The sequence below is a fragment of the Salvelinus alpinus genome, chromosome 17 (assembly GCF_045679555.1).
Source record: "Salvelinus alpinus chromosome 17, SLU_Salpinus.1, whole genome shotgun sequence".
Classification (NCBI taxonomy): domain Eukaryota; kingdom Metazoa; phylum Chordata; class Actinopteri; order Salmoniformes; family Salmonidae; genus Salvelinus; species Salvelinus alpinus.
This window is the reverse complement of record NC_092102.1, coordinates 4,487,150-4,510,013: the sequence shown is the minus strand read 5'-3', so window position 1 is coordinate 4,510,013 and position 22,864 is coordinate 4,487,150. Positions and strand designations below refer to the sequence as shown.

At 41.8% G+C, this 22,864-nt stretch overlaps 1 protein-coding gene across 2 annotated transcripts; it reads left to right on the top strand.

Annotated features, from left to right (window-relative positions):
- Positions 1-1,736: 1,736 nt before the first annotated feature.
- On the top strand, positions 1,737-18,204 carry LOC139541983 (26S proteasome regulatory subunit 8-like). Of its 2 annotated transcripts, none has more exons than XM_071346934.1 (12): positions 1,737-1,826; positions 2,389-2,460; positions 2,582-2,651; positions 2,884-2,981; positions 3,095-3,151; positions 3,449-3,679; positions 4,090-4,216; positions 4,544-4,734; positions 9,855-9,953; positions 11,158-11,268; positions 12,607-12,693; positions 18,008-18,204. In XM_071346934.1, exons 1-12 carry the CDS (start codon positions 1,800-1,802, stop codon positions 18,059-18,061), a joined length of 1,224 nt encoding a protein of 407 aa, XP_071203035.1. In that variant the 5' UTR covers positions 1,737-1,799; the 3' UTR covers positions 18,062-18,204. The 2 variants fall into 2 exon arrangements, with proteins under 2 accessions (XP_071203035.1, XP_071203036.1); XM_071346935.1 differs by having other exon boundaries at positions 1,822-2,013.
- The last annotated feature ends 4,660 nt before the right edge of the window (positions 18,205-22,864 follow it).

Below are 22,864 nucleotides of genomic sequence, written 5' to 3'. Positions count from 1 at the left end.
CTGTTTTGGATTTACCTTTGATAATATCCAGGAGAATCATTGTTTGTTTAATACTGGAATAAAGACTCTGTTTCTATTACGTCGCTTTTGGGTCCTCATTCACCAGCATAACATCACCGCCTTGATGTTAGTTGAGAACGACAGGGTGTTGTCCAGGATCACGCCAAGGTTCTTAGCACTCTGGGAGGAGGACACAATGGAGTTGTCAACCGTGATGGCGAGATCATGGAACGGGCAGTCCTTCCCCGGGAGGAAGAGCAGCTCCGTCTTGCCGAGGTTATATATTATATATAGATATTTAATTGAAATGCATTCCAGGTGACCACCTCATGAAGCTGGTTGAGAGAATACCAAGAGTGTGCAACGCTGTCAAGGCAAAGGGTGGCTACTTTGAAGAATTTCAAATATAAAATACATTTAGATTTGTTTAACATTTTTTGGGTTACCACATGATTCCACATGTGTTATTTCATAGTTTTGATGCCTTCACTATTATTCTGCAATGGAGAAAGTAGTAAAAATAAAGAAAACCCTGGAATGAGTAGTTGTGTCCAAACTTTTGACTGGTACTGTATGTGTTCCAGAGTAGAGAGTAGAGTGCAGGTTGTTGGTGGCACCTTAATTGTGGAGGACAGGCTCATAGTAACGGCTAGAACGGAATAAATGGAATGGTATCAAACTCATCAAACACAGATAACATTCCATTCACTCCATTCCAGACATTATTATGAGCTGTCCTCCCCTCAGCAGCCTCCTGTGGAGTAGAGTGTTCCAGAGTAGAGAGACCCACAGTAGCAACTGTGATTGAGTACTGGCAGTGTCTGCTGTGGCATGTGGGAAGGTGCAAGTTACATGAAAAAGATCTAATCTCTCAATGTTTGAATAGCTCAATGTTCATTTCAAAGTGCACCAAATTCATATATTTATCTGTTGAAATTATTTTCTTTTTTTTTTGCCTGACGAGAATGGACCCACTACTGGCTTTGGGCTAAGCCCAGAATGTCTTCAAATCTTATAAACACCCCTGATTGTTTTAGGTGGATTTTAAGATGTTTGCATGAAAATCTGTCGCCAATTGGATGGAAACCTACCTATTGAGAAAGAGGTCAAATTATGTGAAAAATTGCAATAAAATATTTTCTATTGAGGAGAACTGGAGGCAGCTGACAGCAGCAAGAGCTAAACTAAATCTTGAAGAAGCTCGCCATATTAAACAGATATTGCTGGTTTTACTACTCTCCTCAAATAACAGCCAAACTAAGTACACGTATGTCCTTCTGCACTGCTGGGACTTGGCTTGAACAAACTTTTGTTTCTCAGCCTGTAGCATGGTAGGAGATCAACAATAATACATAATTGGAATAGACAAGCCAGTCTGTTTAACTGATAGGTCGAAAACCACATCCTCAATGCCAGTCTCTTTTGAATGCAATCAAAACTGTTAAATAATGTTTTATCTATATTATATATTGCACACTCATCGCACAATATTGATATAGCTACAGTAATATGGTACATCAGGCCCACTCAAAGGACCATGCAAAGGGATTCTACAATATTCAACATATCTGTTTCTGACACAGCTTCTCCAAATAGATAAGGTATTGCAAAAAGGACAGAAATAGAGCATACACTTACTTTTAACATTATTAGCAACATTTCAGTTGCGTTTTACTGTACTACACCTCCAGTACAGCAGGTGTCAGTAATTCTCAAAATGTAATAGTAGAACATTTACTGAAGAAGATGTTCGTATTTCGGAAGTACCCCTTCATCCAACGGAAGTTTAGAATTTCAAGATGGCGCTGGAAGGAATGGACCATAATGTAAGTGATTTCGTTGTCTTTATTATGACTATCACACTTTTGAGAAAATATTGTAGATAAGGCATTGATTAGACACTGAACAGTGTGTTCTGTAAAGTTGGTTCTCGTCAGAAGACGGTTGAACTGTTTTGAATAGACCAAAACGGTCTGTCAAAAATAGAGAATCTTGCCAGTTTGCTGTCTCATTGTAAGCTACTTTTAGCAAGCTAGCTAGCTAACTGTTAGCTTTCTAGCTAGCTAATCGAATTAATCATGTTTTTTTTCAGTGACATTCCTTATATTTGTGACTATGCATAACTTGGCATAAGTTAAGTATAATGGACAAAAATATAGCTGGTTATTAAGTAACGTTAGCTAGCTAATTTAGTTAGCCGCTAGTATGACATTTTTGTCAGTAAACTGGTACAAATCTTATCTTAAGCTAGTCGTCTTGCTAGATAGCTAGTTAGGCCTATAGCTACAACGTTAGTCACCTTGATGTTAATTATCTAGTTAACGTCATATACTTGACAACTTTCCAACAACTATCTCAGTAATTGAATATGTATCGGTGTATTTGCAGATGGAGATGGAGGACAGTAAAGGTGGTTCTGGTCTCCGGCAATACTACCAGTCCAAAATAGAGGAGTTACAGGTAAGCAAACACATGTTTAAATAAAAATGTACCAGCTAACGTTACATGTTGTCTGTTGACACCGTCGTGACACTACTAATACAATTGGCAAGCTAAGAGTAACTGGTCTCTCTGCCTCCAGTTGACAGTGAATGACAAGAGTCAGAATCTCCGACGTCTACAGGCTCAGAGGAATGAACTCAATGCAAAAGGTAGGAATTATGGTTATCTATCCAGAACAATAACAGCTTAACTTCTCTTCTAAACAGCAGTGTAGCTAACTAGCTAGTTGTTAATCCGTTGTGACAAAGCCTAATTTTAGCAATAATTGTGTGGATTATAAATTGTCAATGCTGTGTCGGACTACTGTAATTTGATTGCACTCAGGAACATGCACATTATGAATTGACAGTCATTGTTCAAATCTATTTTCTTTGTCCCCAGTGCGTCTCCTTCGTGAGGAGCTGCAGTTGCTACAGGAGCAGGGTTCCTATGTTGGAGAGGTGGTGAGGGCCATGGACAAAAAGAAAGTGCTGGTCAAGGTGTGTATGAAGCTTCTTTTTTTTGTTGCTGAAATGTAACACAAACTTTTTCGGTGGTAAACTGTAGTTGCTCCTGGATGACATTGGCAGTCTACTGTACTACTTGTGTCCAGGTCCATCCAGAGGGAAAATTTGTGGTGGATGTGGATAAGAATATTGACATCAATGATGTAAGTATGGAAACTTTGTTGTTGATATTTCACCACATTGTGGAGAGAACTTAATGTTTCTATGTACAAAGGTAGATGTATCTGTGTACAGTTCAGATTATCAACACACGGGAACCATATTTTAACCACATTTATTTGTTTTTGTCGAATTGGAATAAGTGTTAAAAAAAATTCAGTTGAAAAGCAAAAAATATCCAGATCCTATTCAGATGGCTGGACAGAAGAAGAAAAAACATCAAAGTTCCTTATTATTCATGAATGTATGCACTGATTAACCCCGTTGCCCATTCCCAACAGGTGACTCCAAATTGCCGCGTGGCGCTGCGCAACGACAGCTACACCCTTCACAAGATCCTGCCCAACAAGGTGGACCCGCTGGTCTCCCTCATGATGGTGGAGAAAGTGCCTGACTCCACCTACGAGATGATTGGCGGCCTGGACAAGCAGATCAAGGAGATCAAGGAAGTGATTGAGCTGCCAGTCAAGCACCCAGAGCTCTTCGAGGCTCTCGGCATTGCACAGCCCAAGGTGGGTAGCCCAAAAGGAATAAATCCCTTATTTGGTTCTTTCTGAATTCAGATGTTGTATCATCTGTATATGTTAACCACTCTTACAATGTAAACTCAAACAATTACCTTTTGCATTTGAGTTTACTTTATAAGCATATAGAGTAGGCAATGTCTGAAAGGGATGCAACACTCCAAAATCTACCTTATGTCAGACCTTTTCATACATTGTTGGCAGTGTCCTAAGGTCTTGTTCTGGTCATGTCTCATAGCATTTATCACATAAACAGTATTGATTGCCAGAAGGAACAGAAAGTGGCACCGGTTAATTACAGCATAATCATCCTAAAATACATCATGAAATTTGAGATGCATTCTGTGTCATGTCTCTTAGGTTGTCTAACCCCCCTTGTTATGTTGTCTCTCCACCAGGGTGTGCTGCTGTACGGCCCCCCAGGTACAGGGAAGACCCTGCTGGCCAGAGCCGTGGCCCACCACACTGACTGCACCTTTATAAGGGTGTCCGGCTCGGAGCTGGTGCAGAAGTTCATTGGAGAGGGTGAGTCATCAACGGTCAGCCATTTCGGTTACCATTCGACAGGGTTCCCAACCGTGAAGTAATTCCCGTAATAACAAGGAATTAAAGTTAGGGAATTCCAGAATCAAGGAGATATGTTTTGCTGCTTCCATTCTCCAAATAGCTGCTGTTTAGCTAGCTCAAGCATGTTTAAGTGTATTTCACTACTTTTTCATGGAGCACAGCAATGAGTGAAAGTAGTAGGCTAAATGTCTCTCACCATGCAAGTGGTAAAACAGAAGCTGTTATTATAAGTATTTCACTCACATCACGCTGCTGGCTGTAACCCTGCTCTCTTCCCCATCCCAGGTGCCCGCATGGTGCGCGAGCTGTTCGTCATGGCCCGCGAGCACGCACCCTCCATCATCTTCATGGACGAGATTGACTCAATCGGCTCGTCACGTCTGGAGGGGGGCAGTGGGGGCGACAGCGAGGTGCAGAGGACCATGCTGGAGCTGCTGAACCAGCTGGATGGCTTCGAGGCCACCAAGAACATCAAGGTGGGTGACTCGTACACCACTGTCGTCTTTATAATGCTTTATAAATTCTACTCTACAATAAAACTCACACTTATATAACACCACACACACATTCTACACCCTTACTTAATTTGTATGCTATTACTCTGCTACACCACTCTTGACACCACTTTCTCTGCGGCTTCTCTCCACTGATTTCAATCTGCCGCTCTCCTGTCAGTACTGTCTGACAACACTTTCTTTCCACTGCTCGCCAATCAATCACACGCTAGATATTCTATTCTCTATTCACTGTCCTCCCACCCAGTCTAGCACTCAACAACCTCTCAATCTGTATTTGCATGTTCTCTGTGATGGTACAAATAGAAAAAACAACGAGTATTTTTTTAATGACAATTCTATAGAAATTAGCAATAAATGCACATTACAAGTATTTCATTGTCTAAATGTGATAAGTCAAAGAGTAGTACAGTTAAAAGAATATTTAGAAAATACCAATGTGTTTAAAATATATACATTTGATGTTTAAAGACTAAAAGCAGCTATGTCCATGTTGAGCAGTTCAGTTCAGTGCTTGGCCCTCCTCTGAGGCTGCCTCAGACTCCAAGCTGATGTCCACGTTTATCTAGGGCAGCTTGATCCTGCTGCTCAGGTCCAGGCTGTAGCGGTGGAGCTGGCCAGAGGCATTGGCCTGCACGGGGTCCACCATCGAGTAGATCTTCTGGGACGCTGTGACCTTTGATCCTCAGGGCCTTAGAACTGCCAGCAGGACTCCTCTCTGGGGGTGCTGGATGGTGGGGGTGGACCGAAAGTCTGAGAGAATGGCAGCGTTTTTGACGAACCTGACCTCCAGGGGCTCCGCGAGCTCCTGCAGGCTCTTTTCCTGCTCCACCTTCCTCCTCTCCTGATGCTAGAGGGAAGGAGAGATGAATGGACAGAGAAAGAAAGAGTAGGTCAACACCACACAGTATGACAATCGGACCCTTAACACTATCAAAAGGAAAATAGTGCTGCTCTGTAGCAGTACAGTACTCAGTGTTCAAAACATTCAGGACAGCCTCAATTCATCAGGGCATAGACTCTACAAGGTGTCAAGTGTTCCACAGTGATGCTGGCCCATGTTGACTCTAATGCTTCCCACAGTTGTTTCAAGTTGGCTGGATGTTTTTTGGCGGATGGACCATTCTTTATACACCCGGGAAACTGTTAAACGTGAAAAATCCAATAAACTATAAATGTGAAGAATGTATATGCACTGTATGTGTGTTAGCTAGCCAGACAGTTTTAGAGGAATGATACCATGAATTTTTCAAATTAACTGCCAATCTGCCAATATTCCATTCAAACAATGCAGTCAATCCACAGCTACACTGGTTCAAATCAGTTGATGCTTGGACAAGTAGTAAATGCAACAAATACTGATATTGTATCATAATAGCACTCACCGCTTTCCAAGAAAACATTTATGGTCTGTTTACATATACTGAACAATAATATAAATGCAACAATTTCAACGATTTTACTGAGTTACAGTTCATAAAAGGAAGTCAGTCAATTGAAAAAAATGAATTGGGCCCAGATCTATGGATTTCACATCATTGGGCAGGGGTGCAGCCTTGGGAGGGCATAGGCCCACCCACTGTGGAGCCAGGCCCAGACAATCAAAAGTTTTCCCCCACAAAAGGGCTTTATTACAGACAAATAGTCCACAGTTTCATCAGCTGTCCGGGTGGCTGGTCTCAGATGATCCCGCAGGTGAAGAAGCCGGATGTGGAGGTCCTGGGCTGGCGTGGTTGGACGTATTGCCAAATTCTATAAAACGATGTTGGTTGAAATGAGCATTCAATCCTCTGGAAACGGCTCTGGTGTACATTCCTGCAGTCAGCATGGCAATTGCACGCTCTCTCAAAACTTGTGGCATTGTGTTGTGACAAAACTGCCCATTTTTTAATTCAGTATGTAGTATGCTAATTGGTAATAGTATGGATATAGTTAGAATGCCAAAGGTTCCCAGATGTCATTCTAAATTCACCAAAATACGAAGTATACAAGCAGTGGACACTCTGTGCTTTTAGGGCCCATAATGCAGTTCTTCAGAAAATGGGCGTGGCTTCACGTTTTCAGATTTGAAGAAAATCCGACGAGAGCGGATACAAATTCATTGCTTTAACTAATTATAACAAATGTTAAGAAAATGTTGAGCAATGTAATAAAGTAATGACTTTTCACATAAGTTACGTTACACGTTATGTTGGCTGACAACATTAGTTGGCTACTAATACATCGAACTTGCTAGGCAGTATATTAACTATATGCTATCTAACTACCCAACGTTTATTAACTTGATTATTCACGTCATTCTAAGCTAAGTTATCGTCGTTGTGCGTTCTCAATGGACATTGTTAATTCTGGCTATCTACTCCGATTTCAGAGCACTTTCATCTGAGTGTACCAGAGCACAGAATAACTGTTGAATTTATGAACGCTCAACATTGTTATAATAATTTTATTTTTTATTTAACCTTTATTTAACTAGGTAAGTCAGTTAAGAACAAATTCTTATTTACAATGACGGACGATGCTGGGCCAATTATGCGCCTGGATTCGAACCAGGGTGTTTGTAGTGACGCCTCTAGCACTGAGATGCAGTGCCATAGATCGTTGCGCCACTCGGAACGCTCAACCCTACTCCTCGGCCAGAGCGTCCAGTGTGTGCTCTGAACGCTCCGAGAGCGAAACGCTCTGAATTTACAAACGGACAATCTGACAACGCTCTGGATTTACGAAGTCCCAGAGCTTTTTCTACTGCTTTGTATGATGCCCACATGTACCTGGATTTGAAATGTTTCCATTTCTTGAGCAAATCTCTAAACAAAATGCACAGAAATTGGCACAGTTGTAAAAGCAAGACCACTCAAGACTATAGTATAACGTTATGATCCATCTTCCTATCATATGTTTCTAATTCTGTTCAATTTACAGAACAAATGTTGTGTGGAGTAGCTGGGAGTCATTTGTGTTAGTATGTGTTAATTCCCTAAACCCTTTATGTCTAATGTTCTTGCAATCTACAACCTACTTTTCCCACACTGCAGTCTTTTGTCTTCAGAAAGTATTCATACCCCTTGACTTATTCCACATTTTGTTGTTACAGCCTGAGTTCAAAATGGATTAAATACATTTCTCACCCATCTACACACACTACCCCATAATGACAAAGTGAGAACATGTTTTTAGAAATGTTTGTTAATTTATTTAAAAATAAAATGAAATATCTAATTTACATAAGTAATTACCCCCTTGTCAATACTTTGTAGAGGCACCTTTTGGCGGCGATTAAAGCTGTGCAATATTTGCCCATTTATTATTTAAAAAATTCTTCACTCTCAAGTTGATTGTTGCTAGAAAGCCATTTCCATGTCTTGCTATAAGATTTAAGTCTAAACTGTAACTAGGCCACTCAATAACATTCAATGCAGTCTTGGTAAGCAACTCCAGTGTAGATTTGGTCTTGTGTTTTACGTTATTGTCCTGCTGAAGGGGGAATTCATGTCCGTGTCTGTTGGAAAGCAAACTGTACCCGGTTTTCCTCTAGGATTTTTCCTGTGCTTATAGCTTTTTATCCTTAAAAAAACTCCATAGTCCTTGCCTATGACAAGCATACCCTTAACATGATGCAGCCACCACCCTGCTTGAAAATATGAAGATTGGTACGCCGTTATGTGTTGTTGAATTTGCCCCAAACATGACACTTGGTATTCAGGACAAAAAGGTCATTTCTTGGCCATTTTTTTCTTTCAGTATTACTTAAGTGTCTTGTTGCAAACAATATATACATCAATGATGTTGCTCTTGCTGCTGGTGATTCTCTGATCCACCTCTACGCAGATGACACCATTCTGTATACATCTGGCCCTTTGGACACTGTTAACTAACCTCCAAATGAGCTTCAATGCCATACAACACTCCTTCCGTGGTCTCCAACTGATTTTAAATGCTAGTAAAACTAAATGCATGCTCTTCAACCAATTGTTGCCCGCACCCGCCCGCCTACCTAGCATCACTACTCTGGACTGTTGTGACTTAGAATATGTGGACAACTACAAATACCTAGGTGTCTGGTTAGACTGTAAACTCTCCTTCCAGACTCACATTAAGCATCTCCAATCCAAAATTAAATCTAGAATCTGCTTCCTATTTCGCAACAAAGCCTTCACTCATGCTGCCAAACATACCCTCGTAAAACTGACTATCCTACTAATCCTTGACTTCGGCAATGTCATTTACAAAATAGCCTCCAACACTTTACTCAACAAACTGGATGCAGTCTATCACAGTGCCATCCGTTTTGTCACCAAAGCCCCATATACTACCCACCACTGCGACCTGTATGCTCTCATTGGCTGGCCCTCGCTACATATTCGTTGCCAAACCCACTGGCTCCAGTTCATCTATAAGTCTTTGCTAGGTAATGCCCCGCCTTACCTCAGCTCACTGGTCACCATAGCAACACCCACCCGCAGCACGCGCTCCAGCGGGTATATTTCACTGGTCATCCCCAGAGCCAACACCTGCTTTGGCCGCCTTTCCTTCCAGTTATCTGCTGCCAATGACTGGAACAAATTGCAAAAATCACTGAAGCTGGAGACCCATATCTCCCTCTCTAACTTTAAGAACCAGCTGTCAGAGCAGCTAACCGATCGCTGCAGCTGTACACAGCCCATCTGTAAATAGCACACCCAACTACCTCATCCCCATATTGTTCATTTTCTTCTTGCTCTTTTGCACCCCAGTATCTCAACTTGCACATCATCATTTGCGCATCTATCACTCCAGTGTTAATGCTAAATTGTAATTATTTCGCCTCCATGGCCTATTTATTGCCTTACCACCCTAATCTTCTACATTTACACACACTGTACATAGATTTTTCTATGTACACATACAGTACGTTTGTTTATGTGTAAGTCTGTGTTTTTGTCGCACTGCTTTGCTTTATCTTGGCCAGGTCGCAGATGTAAATGAGAACTTGTTCTCAACTGGCCTATCTGGTTAAATAAAGGTGAAATAAATCAAATAAAGGAGCTGAATAAGACCCAAAGGACTAATATTGTATGTTAAATTTGTTTTTTCTGCCTCAGGTCATCATGGCCACCAACCGTATTGACATCCTAGACTCTGCCTTGCTCCGGCCCGGCCGCATCGACAGGAAGATCGAGTTCCCCCCTCCCAATGAAGAGGTCAGTACAACCCCATATTTTTTTTGCCCCTAAGACATTCTGTGATTATCAATATAGTAAAAATCTGCCTTGGGCCGGTATTCAATCCGTTGGCGCTTTGTTAGCTATGCACATTTTAAAGAGTGGCTGGCTGCCCTTAAAAGCAACCTCCTTTATAAAATGGCCTATGTGGCATTGATTTGAGTCAGAAAAATTTATTTTAGTGTCAATCTCGTTCAAAACAGATTTGCGAGATCATAGGGGGGGGAAATTATGTCACGGATTGAAGGGTACCTGTAACAGTTGTCCTTAGGTTGGGTTTATTTAAATTCAGCCCACAACTGGCATCAAAAGTAAAAATCAATTCTGAGCGCAGCACCACGAGACCTAGTCGTAATGCCCATGGTCAATTTGGTTTGACATTCGATATCCCTATGGGGCTAGCTAGGGACCATCAATAAATTACACTATGTACATGGGTCAATATTTTTTAACTGTCAATAACTCCAAATTGTAATGACTTAACCTCAAACCAAGTATAAATTGTAGAAATTCATATACAAATATTGAACGCATGAGACAACTTAAAGATGTGCAACATGAAAATATTATTGACGGTCCCTAATTAGCCCCAGAGATAGACTATCCAATGTCAAACCAATTTTGCCACAGTCGCACACCAGCCAGCTGAAGCTAATTGAAGAAGAAGTTGGCTAGCACTAGGTGACTTCAAGACGCAAGACCTGGTTAGACTGTTTCAAGTTATCTAGAAGGGTGAGTGACTATAACTGCGTACTGTTTTGTCAGGGTGACTGTACAAAAGCTTGCCACGTGCGAACACACAAGACAACCACATTAACCCCCCCACCCACTCATTCACGGTAAACGCTGCATATGTCGGCTCAATTGGAAATGACCTTTAAATGTCAAGCACACTATAATGCTGATTGAATTGAATCCCCGCCTTGGTATGGCAAGACAGCACAGTCCACCATAGTTAGACTGTTGGTAGTAATGATTTCATCTGTTGGTGTTCTCTATCATTTGTTCATTTAAAAAATGATCATTTAAATTAAGGATCTATACCAATGAGTCTAGTCCAGCAACCTCACGGTCTCACACTCAGATAGTTATGTATTTGCGTTGACACTTATTCAGCTTCATGTAAGCAGCTTTCTACTACAGTGTCTTAATTCTGGCCCCATTTCTTTCTGCTCCTCCTCAGGCCCGTTTGGACATCCTGAAGATCCACTCAAGGAAGATGAACCTGACGCGTGGAATTAACCTGAGGAAGATTGCAGAACTGATGCCCGGAGCCTCTGGGGCTGAAGTTAAGGTAGTAGACTGAGACGCACAGTTTGGAATGGGGCCCACCAAATGAAGGCTAGCACAGACAGTTCAGTGTATGAGGGGTTCAGTGTATGATGGCTAGTAGGGAAAACTTTGGCACTGTCCAGAGATGACCCCTACCCCACAGTTGTGTAGATCTGTTTGTTTCACCATTGTACGTTTTGTAATAGTTCATTGTAGTGGATACATGTCCAACTGGGCTTGACATTTACGGTGTATGTAGACTATCAGGAGAGAAGAACCACAGACTTGATACTCCACAAGTTATTGAATGGGGCCCACCACATTAGGGCCAGCACATGCACAAGGGCAGAACATGTACAACTAGGGCTGTTGCAGTGACCATATTATCAGTCATGACCGCAGTAAAATTCACGATAATATCCTCTTATGCACTCTGGACATGTGTACCCAACTTGCTAAAGATCTTCAAGTTGCTAATGGGTGGTACTCAGGGCTATATTGTCACTCTAACAACAATGCAGATGCAGTCGAAAATCACAAACACTTATCAAACCAGTATGTGCTTTTAAAAAAACTCACCTCACCGTGATTGATCAATATGAAGAAAGAAGTTCAACGACAGGTTCAAACTGAGTGTAAAACATGGTCGTTGAGGATGTTGTTTCAAAGCCTAACAATGAAATGGACAGCGCTTTCTAAGTTGATGATTAATGAAACACAACCATATACATATTAGAGCTTACGCGAACACATAGGCCAATATACACATAGGCCAAAACATGAATTAAAATAAGGATTGTGCCGTTATAGCCTACCGCATATTAAACACAGCAAATAAAAAAAATAAAAAAATGATTGAAGATCACCTACATGACCAAAAGTAGTGAACAACTCATTCTAAAATCATGGGTATTAAAATGGAGTTGGTTCCCCTTTGCTGCTGTAACAGCCTCCACTCTTCTAGAAAGGCTTTCCACTTGATGTTGGAACATTGCTGTGGGGGCTTGCTTCCATTCAGCCACGCGCATTAGTGAGGTCGGGCACTGATAGTCAGCGTTCCAATTCATCAAAGGTGTTCAATACGGTTGACGTCAGGAGGCCTGGAGATTCAAAACGTGTTTATGTTAATTAACTGTAAATTACCATGAGACCGGCATTCTTTTGCATGACAATAACCGTCTGACAAAATGGCATGACCGCCCTATGTACAACTAGCCATCCTGAAACATCCCCTTGTCCAGGGATTGGTAAATATGTTCCTGGAGTGCCTTAGTGTTTGACCACTGTGGGTCTTACTTACTTTTTCTTATTTCACCATGATAAAACCTTTTGTGTGTTTCTGTTCCATCTTATTTCTCAGGGTGTGTGCACCGAGTCAGGGATGTACGCCCTCAGGGAGAGGAGAGTGCACGTCAACCAGGAGGACTTTGAGATGGCTGTCGCCAAGGTTAGTCTTCTATCGTGTTACTGTCTTAACCCTCTCCAAGAGACAGTTTCTCTATTTTACCTCTAGCTCCCTTTTGTTCATATTATGCCTAATATAATCAATACTACACTGAACAAAAATATAAATGCAACATGCAAAGTGTTGGTCCCATGTTTTGTGAACTGAAATAAGATTCCAGAAATGTCCCTAATGCACAAAATGCTTATTTCGCTCAAATTTTGTACACAAAAGTTTATATCCCTGTTAGTGACCATTTCTACTTTGCCAAAATAATCCAACCACCTGACAGGTGTGGCATGTCAAGAAGCGGAACATTACACAGGTGCACGTTGTGCTGGGGACAATAATAGGCAACTCTAAAATGTTCTGTTTTTATTCACAACACAATGCCACAGATGTCTAAAGTTTTGAGGGAGCATGTAATTATTAACTGACTGCAGGAATATCCACCAGAGCTCTTTCCAGATAAGTGAATGTTCATTTCTCTACTATAAGCTGCCTCCGACGTCGTTTTTTAGAGAATTTTGGCAATATGTCCAACCAGCCTCACAACCTCAGACCACGTGTAACCACGCCAGCCCAAGACCTCCACATCCGGCTTCTTCACCTGCTGGATCATCTGAGACCAGCCACCTGGACAGCTGATGAAACTGTGGGTTTACACAACCAAAGAATTTCTGCACAAACTGTCAGAAACCGTCTCCGGGAAGCTCTTCTTGCTTGCTCGTCGTCATCACCAGGGTCTTGACCTGACTACAGTTTGATGTCGTAACCGACTTCAGTGGCCAAATGCTCACCTTCGATGGCCACTGGAAAAGTGGGCTCTTCACGGATGAATTCCAGTTTCAACTATACCGGGCAGATGGCAGAGCATAGCGTGTGTGGAGTCGTGTTGCAGAGCGGTTTTCTGATGTCAACAGAGTGACCCGTGGTGGGATTATGGTATGGGCAGTCATAAGCTATGGAAAATGAACATAATTGCATTTTATCGATAGCAATTTGAATGCACAGAGATACCGTGACGAGATCCTGAGGCCCATTGTTGTGCCATTCATCTGCTGCCATCACCTCATGTTTCAGCATGATAATGCACGGCCCCATGTCGCAAGGATCTGTACACAATTCCTGGAAGCTGACAATGACCCAGTTCTTCCATGGCCTGCATATGTCACTCATTTGAGCATGTTTAGGATGCTCTCGATCAACGTGTACGACATCGCGTTCCAGTTCCTGCCAACATTCAGCAACTTCGCACAGCCATTGAAGAGGAGAGGGACAACATTCCACAAGCCACAATCATCAGCCTGGTCAACTCTATGTGAAGGAGATGTCGTGCTGCATGAGGCAAATGGTGATCACACCAGATACTGACTGGTTTTCTGATCTACGCCCCTACCTTTAAAAAGAAAAAGTAATCTGTGATCAACAGATGCATATCTGTATACCCAATCATATGACATCCATATATCAGGGCCTAATGGATTTTTCAATTTACTGATTCCCTTATATACCTCAGTAAAGTCTTTGAAATTGTTGCATGTTGGGTTTATTTTTGTACAGTGTAGTTAGTCTTGATCAGAGATTTTGTATAAAATAAAAATGATCTATACTGGTCCCAGATCGGTTTGTCGTCTTTCCAACTCCTATGGTCATTGTCATGCCAAACAGTTTGACACGTGGCTATACAAAGCTCAGACAGATTTTGGACCATCTTGTCAGCGTGTCAATTGCATTAATATAATACAAAAATCCCCATAAAAATCTGTGTTTAAGTTGGACTTATTTTTGTGTGGGCTGCGTCTCAATCCACTGCATGCGCCTATGTCAGCCTTCCACGTCTGCGATGGCAGAGCTACAGCGCTGTTTGTCAGATCAGGAGACATCCCAAAAATCTGTCTTCTCACGAATACATCTTTAGCGTTTTTTTCTACGGCCCTCGTCTGAAGTCAGTACCAACTATGTGCCAACTTCTGTCTAGCGTCAAAGGTTTGGGCTACAAACTAATGACCACTACTGTTGTTGCGACACCAGATGTTTTAGTATCATAATACTCAATATCTTAACGATACTCAATACCGAAATGATACCACAGCAATAAAATAAGAACCGCTGGGCTTCATTTTTTAAAAAACATTGATAATTTAATGTATTCAATTAAGTTTAGTTCCAAAACGACAAACACTTTGAAGCTCAATTCTGAAGCTTCTATATTGCAATAGACATGTAGTCTAAATGCCATAGAAATACAATGGAATTTACACAGCATACTACGATTCCCAGAGTGCATTTCACTTCCCAGAGTGCAGTGCGCCTTCCAGGGCTGGCTACTGCTAGCAAGCCCAGACAAACACAAAGTAGTTCAAATATATTGCGGTGAAATTATGAGTGCATTTTACATTACTTTTGGGTTGTGTAATCATAATGCTCACATGAATGTCATGCAGAATATATGTACATGTCATTGTCACTCAAATGATTCACATTTAGTGGAATAACGACAACGTTACAATGAATGTAATGTGTAAAATCATTTTGGAACTAAACTAAACCAAAGCACTGCTTTGTTACACCTTTTTGTTGTTTCTGTGGTTTGGCCCTCATCTGCTCTGTAATCAAAGTATTCCTATAGTTTGCTTCTGTAGACGGTTTTGTAAACAAGCTGCGGGCATGGTGGTAAGGTGTTTTCGTTAGGAGGATGCCTAGTCAATTGTACAACAGTGCATTCGACTGAAATGTGTCTTTTGCATTTAACCCAGCCATGCTGTCTGCATTTTCTCTCTGGCTTGCTTCTCAAATGTGGCGTACGCTGTGTTAGCTGCAAGCGCAGCCTTGTAGCTACTGCCCCCTTGAAGATTCAGAAAATTACTAGACAGACTCGATCCTCTCAATCCGTATATGACGTGAGACACATGACAAAAGTACCAAACGTTTTTTCATGTTTTGGTATCGGAAAAAGTACAGAAGTTTCGGTATACATTGCAACACTGACCAAGCTATGGAAACGGGAGACTCACGAACACGATGGTGTTCTCTCCCCCTATAAGTGTCACAGGACTCATCTGAAGGTAACCCGGTACCGGTTTTAAAAAAGGATTGGAAGTATGGAAGTAGTTTTGTGCCAACAAACAAATCTTCTTATGATTTATTTTTTGACTGTCTGTTTTACCATGTATCAATGTGTTATTCAATGCATTTCTATGGGCTATAGCCAGTGGTCTAAAGTGCGACCAATTTGGTCAAATATGCAACAAAATATTTTGCTGTGTGACCAGGAAAAAAATCTCCCAGATAATTGTTATAATGATAAGTCTCCGCTGTACCGTTGTTTCTGATTGTCCTAGAGGAAAAAAGTGAGTGCAAATTCGATAGCGTCATGATTGTACCATTATACAGCGGAAACAGCTTGCTTCTAGCACACGCCCTAGTAGTTTTAACAGATCTGGGCTGTTAAAACTACTCGGGTGCCGTTAACCGTTTGTTTAAAAATGTTTCAGTCATTACATCATTGGCTTGCTCGCTAATTTGACCACATTGTTACAGCCTTAATCTAAAATTGATCAAATAAATCCCTCAGCAATCTACACAAAATGCCCCATAATGACAAAGCAAAAACAGGTTTAGAATTTGTTCAAATTTATTTTAAATAAGTATTCAGACCCTTTCCTATGAGATTTGAAATAAAGCTCAGGTGCATCCTGTTTCCATTGGTCATCCTTGATGTTTCTACAACTTGATTAGAGTCCACCTGTGGTAAATTCAATTAATTGAACATGATTTGGAAAGGCACACACCTGGCTATATAAGGTCCCACACTTGACAGTGCATGTCAGAGCAAACACCAAGCCATGAGGTCGAAGGAATTGTCCGTAGAGCGACGAGAAAGCATTGTGTCGAGGCACAGATCTGGGGAAGGGTACCAAAAAATGTCTGTAGCATGGAAGATCCCCAAGAACACAGTGGCCTGCATCATTATTAAATGGAAGATGTTTGGAACCACCAACTCTTCCGTCCAGCCAAATTAAGCAATCGTGGGAGAAGGGCCTTTGTCAGGGAGGTGACCAAGAACCCGATGGTCACTCTGACAGAGCTCTAGAGTTCCTCTGTGGAGATGGGTGAACCTTCCAGAAGGAAAACCATCTCTGCAGCGCACCAGCAATCAGGCGGAAGCCACTCCTCAGTAAAAGGCACATGACAGACTGCTTGGAGTTTGCTAAAAGGCACCTAAAGGACACTCAGACCATGAGAAACAAGATTGAACACTTTGGCCTGAATGCCAAGCGCCACGTCTGGAGGAGGATACCTGGCACCATCCCTACGGTGAAGCACGCATGCTGTGGGGATGTTTTTCAGTGGCAAGGACTGTTAGACTAGTCAGGATCAAGGCAAAGATAAACGGAGCAAAGTACAGAGAGATCCTTGATGAAAACCTGCTCGGGACCTCAGACTGGGGCGAAGGTTGACCTTCCAACAGAACAACGACCTTAAGCACACAGCCTTGAGTGGCCCAACCAGAGCCCGGACTTGAACCCGATCGAACATCTCTGGAAAGACCTGAAAATAGCTGTGCCGCTGTTCTCCATTCTATCCTGACAGAGCTTGAGAGGATCTGCAGAGAAGAATGGGAGAAACTCCCCAAATACATGTGTGCCAAACTCGTAGTTCTATACCCTTGAAGAATCAATGCTGTAATTGCTGCCAAATATGCTTCAAAACAGTGCTGAGTAAAGGCCCTGAATACTTATGTAAATTTAATATTTAATTTGTATTTTTTATAAATTGGCACAACTTTCTAAAAACCTGTTTTTGCTTTGTCATTATTGGGTATTGTGTAGATTGAAGGGGGGGGGGGGGCGCAATCTAATCTATTTTAGAATAAGGCTGTAAAGTAAAACAAAATGTGGAAAAAGTCAAGGGGTTTGAATACTTTCCGAAGTCACTAGGATATCAATGATAATAGCAATGAATGAATGACATCTCTTGCATGTCATTGTCAAACCTGACATTTTAAAGAGATTTTGTACAATTTTCGATGTAATTTATCTCAATATGAAAATAGTGCTTTTACACAGTAAAGAAACCCAATATTCCACAAATGACTAATTTCAATGACTGGTATTTGTATCAGCATTTTAGCTTTTATAATAAACTAATGTCTTTACATTAGTTTATTACAAAGGTTTATACTTTTAGGGATTAGAATGGACAGACCTTTTTCCCCAGAGTTTGCTGTTTTGTTGATCACTGATTTTAATTTGGCTCCTTATGATAAGGTCCATTATCACTGGCTAACGACCCCTGCCCTGTGTCTTTCCAGGTGATGCAGAAGGACAGCGAGAAGAACATGTCCATCAAGAAACTCTGGAAGTAGACCTTTGGGATTTTTTGGGACCCGAACGCAGATATTTACCTGCAAAGTCAAACATGTATATTTTTACTCTTTTGTTTAAGATTGGTTTATAATTGTTACCCAAAATTAAGTCTAAAATAAAATGGTGTCTCCCCACTGAGAAACAAGTCCCCATTTCCCTTTTTTCCCCCCACCCTCCTCTCCTGTAGCCTGATCCAAGGTCTGTTTGTGCTTGGTAAGCCTACACAACTATAGGAGTTGGCTATACAGGCTCTCTTCCCCCGCATTCAAGGTAAATACTGCAGATGTTAACTCAATTGGAAATGACCTTTTAAATGTCAAGCGCGCTATAGCCTGGTTTCTGATTGAATCCCAGACTGAATAAGGAATATTCTTAGTAGAACTCCAAGGGTCTTTATCTTTTCTTTCCTCGATTCCTTGTGTCCCATCTTCTCGCCCCTCTCATCCAATATATCTCATCCATTGGTTTGTGCAGGGCCTAGTAGAGCCCTATGCTGTAACAGTTTTACTCCACAAGTTGTGAACCACTTTTTACACGCCCACAACCCAATCATCAGATTATGAAAACCACATCTTACTGCAAGGTATAACCGGGGCTAGAAGGTCAATGACAAGTGAGGCCAAATAAACAGGGTCACCTTGTATCTTTATGGAAGAGATTTTCTTGAATGGTTTGATTAAATTTGACATCTCACAATCAGTCATCAGTGTTATTTTTCATATAATTGATCATTCATAATCAATATCTTCATCTTGTCAACATCTGTTTCATTTAAACCAATACTGATACTTACTAGACTAATCTACACATTCTAGATTATTATAGAGGGCATAGCTCTGATAAATAGTATATACACTGTTTAAGACCATTGTCCAACATGCTTTTTCATGGTAGAAAGAGGAGTGATCAGTGATGCTTTTTCATGGTTTTTCATGGTTTTCACATTGCCAATTAGGATTAGGCCTATTATGCACTACACAAGTCCAGCCAGTATCCACAACTCCCAAATTGCGCAGAGACACAAAATAAATTCAGTAAACCGGACAAGCTCATACAATGAGAATGAGCAGTACAATTTTTTTAATTTGTCCATAATGCAAAATAATTGATCTTGAGGTGACAACATCCAATACTTCTGATCCAACTTGTAATGGCAACGACTATTCTCACAAACAGACATCCATTGTCAAGAGCTAGGCGATTCCACTGTATTCACTTGAGTCACCACCGATAGCTGTTCACCTTGTGGAAAGGTCCCATTCCCAAGTTCCCTCTTTATTCTCCACTCATCTCAATGTCCGTTTGCCACCACCAACACCATCTCTCTGGCAGTGGTGGTCTCTCGTGATTTAACGTAAGTGCATGTGAGATTATGTTCTGGTTTCTGAGATTATGGCACAATGGCAGTGTAACACTTCAGTCCAAATCCATTCCCATTATCTCTGTCACCAGCTAGTTTCCATGGTTTGCTTAAAGTAATGGAGCTTTATTGTATTATATGCAGTAGCTCCAGGGATTGTATGCTAGGTGGTTTGGACCCAGCAAAGTCACCCAATGGACCTCAATCTCAACCCTCTGCAGGATGTCCCGGAGTTCTAAACTCAGCAAAAAATGAAACGTTCTCACTGTCAACTGCATTTATTTTCAGCAAACGTAACATATGTTCATACAAATATTTACACAAGATTCAACAACTGAGACAAACTGAACAAGTTCCACAGACATGTGACTAACAGAATTGAATAATGTGTCTCTGAACAAAGGGGGGGGGGGGGTCAAAATCAAAAGTAAGCCAGTATCTGATGTGGCCACCAGCTGCATTAAGTACTGCAGTGCATCTCCTCATGGACTGCACCAGATTTGCCTGTTCTTGCTGTGAGATGTTACCCCACTCTTCCACCAAGGCACCTGCAAGTTCCCGGACATTTCTGGGGGGAATGGCCCTAGCCCTCACCCTCCGATCTAACAGGTCCCAGACGTGCTCAATGGGATTGGCTGGCCATGGCAGACACTGACATTCCTGTCTTGCAGGAAATCACGCACAGAACGAGCAGTATGGCTGGTGGCATTGTCATGCTGGAGGGTCATGTCAGGATGAGCCTGCAGGAAGGATGCCACATGAGGGAGGAGGATGTCTTCCCTGTAGCGCACAGCGTTGAGATTGCCTGCAATGACATCAAGCTCAGTCCGATGATGCTGTGACACACCGCCCCAGACCATGACGGAACCTCCACCTCCAAAACAATCCCGCTCCAGAGTACAGGCCTCGGTGTAACGCTCATTCCTTCGACGATAAACGCAAATCCGACCATCACCCCTGGTGAGACAACCGTGACTCGTCAGTGAAGAGCACTTTTTGCCAGTCCTGTTTGGTCCAGCAACGGTGGGTTTGTGCCCATAGGCGACGTTGCTGCCAGTGATGTCTGGTGAGGACCTGCTTTACAACAGGCCTACAAGCCCTCAGTCCAGCATCTCTCAGCCTACTGTGGACAGTCTGACCACTGATGGAGGGATTGTGCGATCCTGGTGTAACTCGTGCAGTTGTTGCCATCCTGTACCTGTCCTGGAGGTGTGATGTTCGGATGTACCGATCCTGTGCAGGTGTTGTTACACGTGGTCTGTCACTGCGAGGACGATCAGCTGTCTGTCTTGTCTCCCTGTAGCGCTGTCTTAGGCTTCTCACAGTATGGATGTTGTAATTTATTGCCCTGGCCACATCTGCAGTCCTCATGCCTCCTTGCAGCATGCCTAAGGCACGTTCACGCAGATGAGCAGGGACCCTTGTAATCTTTATTTTGGTGTTTTTCAGAGAAAGGCCTCTTTAGTGTCCTAAGTTTTCATAACTGTGACCTTAATTGCCTACCGTCTGTAAGCTGTTAGTATCTTAACGACTGTTCCACAAGTGCATGTTCATTAATTGTTTTTGGTTCATTGAACAAGCATGGGAAACAGTGTTTTAACCCTTAACAATGAAGATCTGTGAAGTTATTTGGAGTTTTTACGAATTATCTTTGATAGACAGGGTCCTGAAAAAGGGACGTTTCTTTTTTTGCTGAGTTTACATGGGCGCTGTCTAAGTCCTCCTTCACTAGAACCCGGTCGATTAGGTGGCCATAACGCTCGAACCGACTGCCTCATCTCCTGAAAGTCCTCCTAGCCAGGAAACAGAGAGCGAGAGATTCAGGAGTATCAGATGTTTTAAAAGTATTGGTTTTACTATAGCTACTGGAAACACTTGAGTAAATGAGGATTGCAAAGTGTATTGAAACTAGGGGCTTCCACACAGGTGTGGTTCCTGGGTTAATTAATCAATTAACATCCCATCATGCTTAGGTTCATGTATACTGAACAACAATAAATGCAACATGTAAAATGTTGGTTTCATGAGTTTAAATAAAAGATCCCATGAATGTTCTTTACGCACAAAAAGCTTATTTCTCTGAACTGTTTTGCACAAATTTGTTTGGATCCCTCTTAATTGTGAAACTGAGCTGCTTTTCCCTTTTTCAAAGTAGGTATGTCAATAGGATGCGATTGCTGTCCCTATGAGGGTGGGCGTGTCCCCATAGGTTGAGTTTGACTTAAAGGGAACTGCACCCGCAGACTTGGCCTCATTTTTGTGCTTGCTCCTCAAGAAATGCTAGCGGCCATGACAGAAGCCAAACATGAGTTGGCTTGGGGGTATGGGTTGATGTGAGTGTTTCTTGACACACCAATCTGTCAGAACCTTGCCCCCACAGCTGATAACCCCCACTCAATCACAACAAACAAACCTCCTGCAGGTTGAGTTCAATAACTACAGGCAGTAGGTATGGTGCGATGCCGGAAGAAGCTTTGCATAGGTCAGTACATGCACACCAATATTCCATTATTATTCAGAATACTGAAGTATTCTATTTTTGAGTTGACGCATATGAACATCATATCCCGTTTACAATAACCCGAAAAGGCTTCTATCCCAATTATGAGAAACCCGGATAAGATGCCTGGGATAGGCTGATCTTAGACGGGATACAGTGACATGTAAACATCCCGTTTACTGTTGTTTTTCGCAGTTGCGCAGGCTCAAATTTACATATAATGGTTGTTGTGTAATTATGTTTTCATCTGATTGTCAAACAAATCACTTCAAAAAGTAGGCTACCTGCGCAGTTCGATCCACTATAGTAATTCCATAATACATTTTGCTCATACTCTATATTTAAGCAATAAGGCCCGAGGAGGTGCGGTATATGGCCAATATACCACGGCTAAGGGCTGTTATGCACGACGCAAAGCTGAGTGCCTGGACAGTAGCCTACTGGCTACTTTTACCCCTAATTTAAACAAGTTTCGGTTTATAATTTCATAACTTGTTGCCCTAGTAGACTAAATAAAGTAGTAGACACCAGAATAATGTCTTACATTGAGAGAATGAATGCATTAGTAATCTAGTTTTTTTTTTAACCAGGTAGGCTAGTTGAGAACAAGTTCTCATTTGCAACTGCGACCTGGCCAAGATAAAGCAAAGCAGTGTGACACAGACAACAACACAGAGTTACACATGGAGTAAACAATAAACAAGTCAATAACACAGTAGGGAAAAAATGAGTCTATATACAATGTGTGCAAAAGGCATGAGGAGGTAGGCAATAAATAGGCCATAGGAGCGAATAATTACAATTTAGCAGATTAACACTGGAGTGATAAATCATCAGATGATCATGTGCAAGTAAAGATACTGGTGTGCAAAAGAGCAGAAAAGTAAATAAATAAAAACAGTAAGGGGATGAGGTAGGTAAATTGGGTGGGCTATTTACAGC

What these genes read in the sequence shown, in the direction of transcription:
- LOC139541983 (XM_071346934.1), top strand. Translation starts at nt 1,800, where the DNA reads ATGGCGCTGGAAGGAATGGACCATAAT. An exon ending in AAAAGAAAGTGCTGGTCAAG is followed by an intron (nt 2,982 to 3,094) that starts GTGTGTATGAAG and finishes ACTTGTGTCCAG; the next exon opens with GTCCATCCAGAGGGAAAATT. An exon ending in TCCCCCCTCCCAATGAAGAG is followed by an intron (nt 9,954 to 11,157) that starts GTCAGTACAACC and finishes GCTCCTCCTCAG; the next exon opens with GCCCGTTTGGACATCCTGAA.